Consider the following 13,078-nt stretch of genomic DNA (forward strand, 5'->3'; position numbering starts at 1 on the left):
TCTGTGGCAGGAGGATCTCTGGTGTGCCAGTTCACAAGAACTTGACAAGCTCAACTTGAGGAGGCAACTGAGACTCATGTGGCAGTCTGGCAGCTGTGAAGGCATGTGCTTGGCCCCCTGACACTGTCTCTGGGAAAGCCACAGTGGAGTCATTTGCTGTGGTTGCTGGCAGTAGTGAAGTGGCTACTTTCTGTCTTTCATGTCACCAGTTGGAAGTTGAAAGCATGACTCACCGAGGCTGCTTTCCCTGGGCTGTGCATATCACTGCCTCTTTGAAGCTGTAAGGAAGCCAAAGGCTGATGAGAGTTTTTTTCTTGAACACCAACCCTCAGGAAAAAGGAAGCGCTGTTGGCCGTGAGCACCATGAACAATGTTTCTGGGCACCTATTAAAATAGCAAGGCCTTTTCAGGCTTCTGAGCAAACAGGCTCCTTCATAAAATTTTTTTAAAAGCATAAAAAGCCAAGGTAGAAAGAAAACTGAGCTGAGGGAATGGTTGCTACACTGACTGAGGGCCAGACATTATGCTGGGTCCTATGTATACCTGACTTCATCACTAGTCCTCAATTTGTGAGGAAGGTGACCCCTCCTTTGTTTTATCTGTGATGCTGTTGAGACTCGGAGAAACTAAGTGAGTTTCCCCAGGGCTCACACATCCAGTAAATGATTGAATTGGAATCTGAAATTAGCAGTTTACTTAATCTTGCATTTACTTTTCTATCTAATTTAACCTATCTACATTATAACTTACTTAATCTACCTAACTAGCAATTTACTTAACCTTTCATCCTCTAACTTTCCTCTTCTGCAAAATGCAGATAAAAAGTGACCTCCTCCAAGTGGCTGATTATATGAGTAATATATAGAAAGCACCTAGCATGATGCCTGGCATACAGAAGATTCTTAGTAATATTAGTTTCCCATTTAATCTTATATTTATTTAAAAACATAATAAACATAGAATAATCTGTATAAGAGATGAAAAGAAACTGAAAGAAGGTCAGATTCAGGTCTTAAATAGCTTCTCCTAATCTTGAATATGTATCTTTTTGTCAAATGATAACAGATCATGGCCAAATTCAGTTCATTGCTTTCTCACTCTTCTGAATCCCAGAATCTTTCATTTACCAGTTTCTCACCAAGAGAACTATGTGTACTATAAGCACATTTCACTGTTCACTTTCTGTGATGTTTTGAAGTCTGATCATTCTTAGAGATAATAAGAAATTCAAAGAATCCACCAAATCTTGAGCTCCCCAGCCAAGCTCTCTGATCAGTTTCTAGAATGAAGATTCTTAAGGTTTCCTATGTACTACAACCCTGAGAAGCTTATTCACAAAACAGATTCTCAGGCTCCAGCCACAGAGATGTTAATTCAGGAGGTCTGGGGTAGGGCCCAGGAATCTGAATTTTTAACTTGTGCATATGGTGATGAGAATGCAGGTGGTATAAGGACTGCACTTTTGGTCACATGGGGCTAAAGGCTATATGTGTAGGCCATTCAGATAAAGAAGAAATTATTAAGGTAAATATGGGTCTCATAGGCTAATACAAGGTCCAGAAGGTAGGAGAGTGAGGATGTGACTATATTCATCTTATGAGAATATATTTTTCACTGAAGGAACTACATGAAAAAAAAAAAAGAATAACAGTAAGACCACTGTTGGCTTTGCTCTTTGACCAATACAAAATTGACCTGACTAAAATATTTGATGTGTCCCATTTGGGTGGCTTATTCAGCTCAATTTAATAAATATCAAAGCTATTGCTATGGGTCACATATGGGAAACAATTCTAACATGGGACCTAAACTCAAGAAACTTATAAGTTTCAGGGGAGAAACAACATATTTCTAATAATTTATAATACAAAGCAGAATGACATACCTCTGGTAAAAGAAATATCATGTATTAGAAGGCAGAAGTTTGAGTAAGCTCATGGACATGAGTTTGAGTAGGCTCCGGGAGTTGGTGATGGACAGGGAAGCCTGGCATGCTGCAGTCCATGGGGTCGCAAAGAGTCTGACACGACTGAGCGACTGAACTGAACTGAGAAGGCAGAAGAGGGGACAGTTCGTAGCAAGTATGTCGGGAACATTTATTCAAAGAAGGTGGCATTTGAACTTTAAAGAATAAGTACAGAGTAGCAGTCTGGATTCCTGGTGTTATATAGCAGTTTCCCACTAGCTAGCTATTTTATACATGGTAGTGTATATAGGTCAGTGCTACTCTCTGTTTGTCCATATTCTCCCTCTGGTGCTCTGTAACAACCTAGAGGGGTGGGATGGGGGTATCAAGAGGGAGGGGATAGATACTTATGGCTGATTTCCATTATCAGACACATATAGATGCTTATAGCTGATTTCTATTGTTATACAGCTGAAACCAACACAACACTGTAAAGCAAGTATCCTTCAACTGAAAATTTTAAAGAAAGAATAAATGCAACTTTGAACACAATGCAGTTGAAGCCACCAAGGTGAAAAGGCTACAAGCTGTGCAATTCCAGCTCTAGGACGTTCTTGAAAAGGCAGAACCCATGGAGACAGCAAAAGATCAGTGGTCACCAGGGGTTAGTGGGGAGGAGGGATAAACAGGCAGAGCACAGAGGAATTTTAGGGCAGAAAATTACTTTATGACCTGACTGTCAGTGCAGGTTCTTGTTTGCAGCAAGTATACCCTCTGGGGATGTGACGGTGGGGGCTGGGGACAAGGGATCTCTGCCTTCCATTCACTTTTGCATGCAACCTAAAACTGCTCTGAAAAATAAAACCTATTTAAAAAATAAAAAGAATAAATGCAACTTTGAAAGGTAGATAAGACAGAGAAGGCCAGTCCAGGATGGGGAAGGAGTAAAGCCTCAGAAATCTGAAGGGAGCATAGGCTATTCTGGGAATAGTCCAAGAAAACTGGGAAGGTAGACCAAAGACAGGTTGCTTAAGGCTTTGGTTGAGGGTTTTTGCCAACAAGGGCACCTGTGTACTGGCACGACATGGATACAGCAATGGAGAGTAAATTAGATGAAGACAGGCAGGCTGACCACCTGCCAGCAGTTGTCACAGTCTAGCTGAGATTTCGATGTTGAGAGCCTACTAATGGCAGTGGCAAAAAAAGAAGATGCGCAGAGCTCATACCCATTAGTCCACATGTTCCGCTGCACGCTCCCCCACCCCACCAGGAATACTCTAGACTGTTCAAGAAAGTTTGATGAATGAAGGAATAGATCAAGGCAGAGAAATAAGAGGATAGATTTAATGGGGAAGGAAAGGAAGATATTGAAGAGCCCTTCAAGTTTTTCATCTTGGATCCCTTAGGAGATGAATTTGTTAGCCAACATAGAGCACTCAGTTCAGTTCAGTTCAGTCACTCAGTCGTGTCTGACTCTTTGCCACCCCATGAACCGCAGCACGCCCGGCCTCCCTGTCCATCACCAACTCCTGGAGTTCACCCAAACTCATGTCCATTGAGTCAGTGATGCCATCCAAACATCTCATCCTCTGTTGTCCCCTTCTCTTACTGCCCTCAATCATTCCCAGCATCAGGGTCTTTTCAAATAAGTCAGCTCTTTGCATCAGGTGGCCAAAGTATTGGAGTTTCAGCTTCAACATCAGTCCTTCCAATGAACACTCAGGACTGATCTCCTTTAGGATGGACTGGTTGGATCTCCTTGTAGTCCAAGGGACTCTCAAGAGTCTTCTCCAACACCACAGTTCAAAAGCATCAATTCTTCAGCGCTCAGCTTTCTTCACAGTCCAACTCTCACATCCATACATGACCACTGGAAAAACCATAGCTTGACTAGACAGACCTTTGTGGACAAAGTAATGTCTCTGCTTGTTAATATGCTGTCTAGATTGGTCATAACTTTCCTTCCAAGGAGTAAGTGTCTTTTAATTTCATGGCTGCAATCACCATCTGCAGTGATTTTGGAGCCCCAAAAAATAAAGTTTGATAATGTTTCCATGTTTCCCCATCTATTTCCCATGAAGTGATGGGACCAGATGCCATAATCTTCGTTTTCTGAATGTTGAGCTTTAAGCCAACTTTTTCACTCTCCTCTTTCACTTTCATTAAAAGGCTCTTTAGTTCTTTACTTTCTGCCATAAGGGTGGTGTCATCTGCATATCTGAGGTTATTGATATTTCTCCTGGAAATCTTGATTCCAGCTTGTGATTCATCCAGACCAGCGTTTCTCATGAAGTGCTCTGCATATAAGTTAAATAAGCAGGGTGACAATATACAGCCTTGACGTATTCCTTTTCCTATTTGGAACCAGTCTGTTGTTCCATGTCCAGTTCTAACTGTTGCTTCCTGACCTGCATATTGGTTTCTTAAGAGGCAGATCAGGTGGTCTGGGATTCCCATCTCTTTCAGAATTTTCCACAGTTTATTGTGATTTACAGACATGCAAAAATTGTTACACTAACATTTATGCATTAAAGTTAAAATCACATGAAATCAAACAACCCCAGAAAATTTAGGATGTATGGGCAACTTCCTTTCAGTGTCCTAGGCTTACTTATTTCCTTCACATTTTCTTGGTTGGGGAATGGCAGAATGGTATCCTGTGACATATTCCTTACTTTCTGATATTTTTAACAGAACTACAGACCTGCATATCATTGGTAAAACAATGTTTGCAGTTTTTTGAGAAGACATTTCCTTCCATAAACAAATATTATAAGTAATGTTTAGGTATTAGTCCAACCTATAAAAGCCAATTTAACCAGTAAGAACAGTGAACTAATTACTAACAATTCTAGCTGGTAAATTCAAGACCTTAGATACAAGAGACCCTAGAAAATTTTGTCAAGTTTGCATCTGGGACCCATTTCCTTATCTTTCTCTAGTTGTTTCCTCTTTCCTCAAAGCTTCTGGACGACTAATGCATGTCTCCTCAAGCTTGCTATTCCCTCCAAAGGACTTCAGTCTATAAAATGTTCTAAAGCCTTCCTCTTCTGCCTCCTCGCTTCTCCCCTACCTCTCGGAAGCTTCCTCCCAATACAGCTGATCTGGACCAGAGGTGAGAGAAATCTGAATGAGCTAGTTCACAGCAATGCATGGCTGAGTGACTGGCAGTCCCTTAACCCCTCTGCAAATACTTGCCATCTTTTAAAAGGGACTGACTGCCGCTTTTATCCAAAGGAATCTTTAGACTGTGGCTTCTTCAGTGAAGTGTAGGAAAAAGTGTGCTGGAAAAAGGTCTGGGAGAGGGAGCAAATAGGATGGAACAGCTGGCTAGGGATTCCCTTGAAGGATAGGTTCTCTGATTGGTGCCTGTTCAAAAGTCCTTCCTATTCTCCACATTGGAACCCACTGAACCTCAAAAATCAGTGGGGTGGTGTTTCCCTTTCCTGGTAGTTCCAGCAATGAAGAGGTCAGGCTATTTCCTCTCAAGCTGATATTTTGCACTCTGAGAAATACAATGTCTTCAAGGTCACCCTAGACTGAGGCTGGAGGTTTCCTTTCCTTTCCTTCCTGCTCTCCTCCTCTAAGCCATGCCAATCTATTTTATTCAGAGGTTCTTACTTTCCATACCTCTTTTGCTTTCTTGGGTTTCATTATTAATTTACAGTGCCAGAAGAGGCTTAACCTTAAACACTTCTTGTAATGATCACTCTTCATACTTTAAATAATAGCGTAGGACTTCCCTGCTGGTTCAGTGGCTAAGATTCTATGCTCCCAATATAGGGGGCCCAGTTTCAATTCCCAGTCAGGGAACTAGACCCTGCATGCTGCAACTAAGACCCAGTGTAGCTCAGTAAATAGATAAATAAATATTTTTAATAAAAATAAATAAATAATGAAAAAGGTGGTTTAGCTCCTTATCTGCCTTCCATTTTCTCTCTCAGAATTCAGTCTAGCAGCTTTTCTTTTTAAGAAATGTGATAATATAATAAACCATACCTTTAAATTACCAGATACCATCTCTTTAAAAGAGTTGGAGATGAAGTTGCTCTCTGAGCATTCCTAAAATCATGAAGAGAAATCACTTAATTTCAGGGAAAAACTAATTTGATTCTGTTTCAGATGTTGCTGTCTCTTTTGGGGGAAAAAATGTTAATAATCAATTGAAAATTAGCTCTTGATAATATTTACAATGTAAGTTTTAAAAAGATAGATTCTCCAGAGAAATTGAGATTAAAAAAATTTTTTTTTTACAAAATTCCTTTAGGTTTGGCACTTAGCCTATTTTTTTCAAGTTTTGAAAATATGTCTTTCTTCAAAATATAGGGGAGACAAACAATCAGATTCTATGTTGAGTAGATATAGGAAGTCATGATTAAAGGTGATTCAGGAAAAACTGCATGTAGGTTGGTGTCACTTTGAAACCAGGGAGAGGCTAGGGTACCGGGAGTGATGCAGAGCCTGGAGCAGCTACCAGCCTGCCTGCCTTAATAAACACACAGTAGGAGGGAGTTCCCTACCTGGTTGGCCTCCCAAAGGAGTAGTTTATGCATTGGTTCCCTTTTACAGCACCAGTTGACTGAGAAAATCCCTTCTTTGGGATGCCCTAGGGTATTTCCAAGTCAGGGTGACTGAAGGAAAACAGGATATGATTTCACAAGAAACTTGTTCTGCTTTCAAATCACCTCATTTTATAGTTCATTCAGTGAGGTTTGTAAGGAAACCCTAACAGAGAAATAAAGCAGCAATTGGTGGGTTGGTCTGTGGTCAGTTTTCTTGGCTCATTATTTGAATCAAAGGACCAATATTTGAAAACAAGCATTTATTTGTATATGTTCTCCTCCTCATAGAGCTTTCAGGAAGCTTAATTCAAAAGTTTCCCAAAAGCACTCTAGCTGTAGGTTAGCTTTCATCTCAAAATTGGAAGCAATAACATCTATGTTGGTATTTTATATTATAAACAGAGGAACATTTAATTGCCAAATTACTCACCTCCCTTATTTTACACAGAAGAAAATGGATACCCAGGGAGATTAAGTGACATGGCCAACATCTCCCAGCTAGCGATTAATGTGGGGACTCTATTATACATAAGCAGGTAGCAACTGCCCCACAATTACTGAAGATCAGCATGCAGAGTGCATTACATAATTGCCTATTGTAATCTCCACCCAGTAGATATTAAAGAACCAACCATAAATACCATTTACTAAGCTTTTCCTTTGTGCTAAGTATTTTAATGTTTGCCAACAAAGGTCCATATAGTCAAAACTATGGTTTTTCCAGTAGTCATGTATGGATGTGAGAGTTGGATCATGAAGAAGGCTGAGCACCAAAGAACTGATGCTTTTGAATTGTGCTGGAGAAAACTCTTGAGAATCCCTTGGACAGAAAGGAGATCAAATCAGTCAATCCTAAAGGAAATCAACCCTGAATATTCATTGGAAAGACTGATACTAAAGCTGAAGCTGCAATACTTTGGCTATAAAGAGCTAAGTCATTGGAAAAGACCCTAATGCTGGGAAAGATGGAAGGCAGGAGGAGAAGGGGGCGACAGAGGATGAGATGGTTGGATGGTATCACCGACTCGATGGACATGTGTTTGGGCAAACTCCAGGAGATAGTGAAGGACAGGGAAGCCTGGCCTGCTGCCGTCCATGGGGTCACAGAGTTGGACCCAACTGAGCGACTGAACAACAATCACAATAACCTTCTGATATAGATGTTATTACACCTATTTTACTCATAGAGAAGTAAGGTGCTACCCAAGGCCACTTTAAAAAAAAAACAAGCTGGGGATTCCCACCCAGATTTACCTCTCATGCCTCAGTTTGTATGTTTTTCACTCAGTTTTCACTCTTTAAGAGATTTTCAAATTATAGGTCACAGTGGTAACAGTGAACTCAGGTGGGTTTACTGGCATTTATAAATAAATAAATAAATAAATAAAAAAATAGAGTGCAATGGGACAGAATTTAAAATAGAATGTATCCAATCACAAAATCACACAAACATTTTTCAGTTACACGTACATCTGTTGTATGTTTTTTCCAACACCACCAAACAATTAACTCAGTTCTACACAGTCTACTTGGAGATAGCATCAGATTCCAAACAATGAGGACTCAGCCTTATTAAGACTGCTCCCAAGCCCCTTCAGAGGCCAAAGGCAAATACAAGTTGTCACCTGTGCCTCTGAGAAACTGGCTAGGTGCTTCCTAAAAGTTACCTCATTAACATAAACCCAAGTGTGGTTGAAAGGGATTTGTTATAAATATCAAGACACTCTTAACACAGCAAATTTTAGGAGCTCTGTGCCAGATGAAAATCAAATATCGATTTCTCAACTATAAATCACAATATATATGTGTGTTATTATGTAAACATTTTTCCTGTGGACTGTGGTCAGATTTTGAAAGCCACTGCACCAAACTAATCCATCTAAACCTTAGCAAAACACTGGTATACAGTGCAGGTAACTGCAGGCTCTCATTAAAAGAGTCCCCAGATCTGCTGTGGGTCCTTCCATATATCCTCAAAAACATGGGCGTTGTGTTCCATCAACCTTGATTGACAGAGCACTCTCCTTCCACCCTAACTCCAACTGTCTGACATGTGGCCATAAGAACATAGGTTGACACAACCAAGTCCATACCCAGGCATTTCAGCAAGCCTGTGAAGTCCTCTCAAACATGACAGTCTGTATTAGAGGGGCATCATCATTCTGTATAAAAGATGACAAATTTCAGACCTGCACCTTGAGTCACTGCTATTTTTCCATCACTATAATAGGTTGTCATGAAATAAGAGACTCTACAATCCACTTAGTAACAATAGATCACTAGAGTTAGAAAGAGCACAGTTCATTTCACAAGTGTAAGCGAGTTTTACAGTGAGAGGGAGTTTTGTTAATAATGATAGCTACTCTTTCTGAAGGTATTGCATGTTGTGGATTCAAAGGTGAATAAGGCTGGAGCTCAAAGTCTAGTGGGTGTTTTTGTCGTTGTAACGTCACAGAGGAGGAACTAGAAAGGGATGCAGTGTAACATTAACTGCCACAGTAATTAGCTCAACATTACATAGAAAATGTGAAGAAAGAGCTTTGATAGTGTGGTGAAAATACCTAGATTGGTTTGAATCCAAGGACTGGTATTTATTTCTGTATATGATTGAAGTGAAAAATGAATTCTAGTCTCTGGTCAAATATATTAAGAGGGAACTAAAAATTTAGATTCTCATTGAAATGATAGCCTATATTAAAAGAAAAAATATGAACCTGAATGGAAGATTGTTCTTATATTTTAGAGCTAAATTAGCAAAGCTAGTATCTCAAATCCTTTTATTAGCCTGCTTTCTGGATATGATACCAGGTTTGGGAAGATATCTATAAAAGGATAGAAAATCCTTGGTTTTCTTTCATACACTGAACTTTTTAAAATTGCTGTTTCTGTGGTCTGCACTGTGGATAATAAAACAACCTTAACTTGACTGCTCTCTGCTAACCAGATAGAGGATTCTCTTGCATTGTCTACATCTATCTGAGCAGCCTGTCACTCTGACCTGTTCTGCAAGTGAGTTCATCTGAGACTGGGCAAAGCTCATCCTTCAACTTTTAGCTCAAATTACAAGGAATCTTTGTGTTTATTCATTAAGTTTCCCTTAATAATACTTTTGCAAGAGGGCCGCTTCTAAATCTCTACTCTCTGTTGTGACAGTGTAAAATAACTCATTTAAAACAGAACCTAGCAGGCAGGAAGAACTCAAATGCTGGCTAATTATTTACTTGCTCATTATTGGTTAATACCTTTATTATAATACTATGGTTGCTATCAGTATGATACACAAATTCACATTCTTGTTAAAATTATATTTTCTTGAAAGTAAATTCAGTAGGGGTCTTGTTTCTTCTTGAGAATTAAATGCCTAGTGTTATTCTGAAAAAGATCCGCAACCCTATGTGGCAGATAGTGCTGTTATTAGAAGGGGGACCCCCTCCCCGCCACTTACAGGGCCCAAGAGTGGGCTCTAATACTCGGAAATGAATTGTCCGAGGAGACACACGTACTCACAGAGCAAGAGAGTTTTTTGGGAAGGTGCCTGAGTGGAGAGTAGCAGGGGAAGCAAAGGCAGGTTTGGCAGCTATGGCAGGGAAACCTGCCACATGGCTCTCAGGTTTTATGGTAATGGGGTTACCTTTCTGGGTTGTCTCTGGCCAGTCATCTTGCTTAGCCCATATTTGGTCTGACTCAAGGTCCTTCCTGGTGACACAAACATTTCTCGCTAAGATGTATCCCAGCATAAGGGTTTCTGGGAGGTTGGCAGGACATATTATGGATTGGCACCTCCTCCTTCCTTTTGGCCCCTCTCAAATTCTCTCAGAAGCAGCATTTTGTTCCTTATCAGGACCTTCTGTTGTGAGACAGCTCATGCAAGTGGTTATTATTGTGCCTGGCCAAGGCAGGCAGTTGCATGAGTTCCATGTTCTAGGGGAGGAAATCAAGAGATTCAGTGAATATGCCTAAGGTCTTAGAGGTGGCTCATAGTGGAGCAGGACTTCCAACTATCAGCTGGCTTTACCAGCTGCATTGGTGACCACTCTGCACTGCCCAAGGAGGCAGTGTGATGGAATGGACTTGTGATTACCAGCCTGTGAAAAGTGGACCCCAGACTTATCTCATCTCTGCCTTTAGCTCTCTTTCTAAGCTTGAGCAGGTCACAACTTCTCCAGACCTTGATTTCTTACCAAAGAAATAGAAGACATTTGGGAATAGAAAAATATAGATAAGAGCCCTCGTCCCCAAACAAATAGATGATCTTACCAAAATTTCTTTCACTTTAGAATGAAGAAATACTTGAAAGCAGTCATGATGCAGACAACCCTGAGCCAGAGCAGCCTGATGGTTCCAAAAATCTTTCTCCCAGCAGGTAAGATTTCACATCCCTTTGTAGAAGTCATTTTAACCTTTTAAAGGGGTGAGTGTGGTAGGGGGAGGAAGGTGGGATATACTCACTTTTAAATCTCATAACTAATCTTTCCTAGATAAATTAACATATTTATTCTGTATACTAACTAACCTTCATTATTTACCCATGAACAAAATTCATGAATTTCATAAAAGCAACAAGCAGGAGCTGAAAAATGGCACCTTCAAAGGCTTTAAAAACACTGGATTATCAAGAAAATTGTAAATGAAAAGCTATTGCTAATATGAATTATTGATTGTAAAGCATTTAAAGGATATAGGTTCCCCAGAGACACAATTTATACAAATGTAATGCTATCTGGGGGGCTTCCCTGGTGGCTCAGTGGCAAAGAATCTGCCTCGCAGTGCAGGAGATGCGGGTTTTATCCCTGGGTCAGGAAGATCCCCTGGAGAAGGAAATGGCTATCCACTCCAGTATTCTTTCCTGGAAAATGTCATGGACAGAGGAGCCTGGCAGAGTACAGTCTAGGGGTATTAATTTTATTGACACAAAAGAGTCGACACAATCGAATGACTAGACAGCAGCACAGATGCTATTTTTGGCCTACAGAAAGGTGTCTATGTGCATATGAATGCTCTCTTGATCAGAAAGCCTAAATTATGGCAGTTAAGACCAAAAGGATGAGATGGTTGGATGCATCACCGACTCTATGCACATGAGTTTGAGTAAGCTCCAGGAGTTGGTGATTGACAGGGAAGTCTAGCTTGCTGCAGACCACGGGGTTGCAAAGAGGTGGACATGTCTGAGCAACTGAACTGAACTCAAGACCAAAAGCATGAAAGGAAACTCACTTTTTAAAAAACCTTTACGCTCAGAATTCTCATCATTACCTCTAATCTAGCATTTATCATGTTTTTTTACCGACACCATTTGACTTACAAATTCCTTTATGAGCTGCTTTTATCACCCAGAGTCTATCACGTTTAGCTCTTAGCAGGCCTCCATAAACATGCTTGTAATGAAATGAACAAATATCTTTCAGAACTCGCCTCCTGATTAAAGCTAATATTAGTTTAATTAGACTACTTGCTATTCTTTCCCTTTAAAGTGTATTCAAGGAAACATGTGGGCTCTTACTGGTTGAAATATACCTTTGAGTTATAGTAAAAGGAGCAATTCAGCATATCTGAATTAGGTTGATGAACCACTTGGCAATTAGGAGATGAACCACTTGGCAATGTGTTCTGTTGTTTTCCTTGACAGTATATCATTGGGGACTTCTCTATTACTGCAACCACACTTACTTTTATAATTGTAGTTTGTCTTATAGTGAATGCTTTAAGTTAATTGGTGAATTATTATATTAATTTATAGTAGTGGTTTAGTCACTAAGTCATGTCCAACTCTTTGCCACCCCATGGACTGTAGCCCCCTAGGCTCCTCTGTCCATGGGATTCTCCAGGCAAGAATACTGGAGTGGGTTGCCATTTCCTTCTTTAGGGGATCTTTCCAACCCAGGGATTGAACCCAGGTTTCCTGCATTTCAGGCAGATTCTTTACCAACTGTGCCACAAAGCAATGATTAAATCATACTTCTAATGAGAAAAACAAATAGGAAAAGTTACAGCATTTAATGAAACAAAAATATCTAAGATTCTTACAAAAGAACTTTGAGAAAAAGCCAAATTAGCTAGTGGATTGAGCAGGAGATAGGAGAAACTGTAAGATTACTCATTTTGTTCTCCCAGAAGCTTTGAATAACTATTATAAGATCACACCTTTGCTGTAACAATTTAATCTGTATTTCCTTTTTTACTTTTGATTTTACAGTTTTGAGTTTTTAATGTATAACTAATATAAATTTGTTGGGCTACAGTTGGATAGGTATAATATGCTTGGCATATAGTAAGCATTCAGATTTTGTTGAATAAATTATAAACTTTTAAGTAGTACAGGTAAAATGTTATAACAATGTCCATTAAGGGTTCTGAATAATTAATTTCTTTTCACATTTGGATGGCTTGCCAGAATAACATTACTTTATTATATTTGGAAAAAGTAATGATTTTAAGCATTATGTGATAATACTGGGCATAGTCCCTACCTTCAGAACTTATATTTTAGCTAGGGAAAACACACATGAAATGATTCCTAGGTAGCACAATAATATATGTGATTCAGTATATATTTTAGAGGGAGGGGAAGAGATGCTTAATGGAAGAGCAGAATTGGGGTTGTAGATATAAG

At 39.7% G+C, this 13,078-nt stretch overlaps 1 protein-coding gene across 1 annotated transcript in view; it reads left to right on the top strand.

Annotated features, from left to right (window-relative positions):
- MCF2L2 (MCF.2 cell line derived transforming sequence-like 2) overlaps positions 1–13,078 on the top strand; it is a 209,737-nt gene that overhangs the window by 91,906 nt on the left and 104,753 nt on the right. Inside the window, exon 15 of the mRNA XM_055570098.1 lies at positions 10,746–10,831. Within this exon, the coding sequence (XP_055426073.1) occupies positions 10,746–10,831 (86 nt within the window). The remainder of the gene's footprint in view (positions 1–10,745; positions 10,832–13,078) is intronic.

Source organism: Bubalus kerabau, chromosome 2 (assembly GCF_029407905.1).
Source record: "Bubalus kerabau isolate K-KA32 ecotype Philippines breed swamp buffalo chromosome 2, PCC_UOA_SB_1v2, whole genome shotgun sequence".
NCBI classification, from domain to species: Eukaryota; Metazoa; Chordata; class Mammalia; order Artiodactyla; family Bovidae; genus Bubalus; species Bubalus kerabau.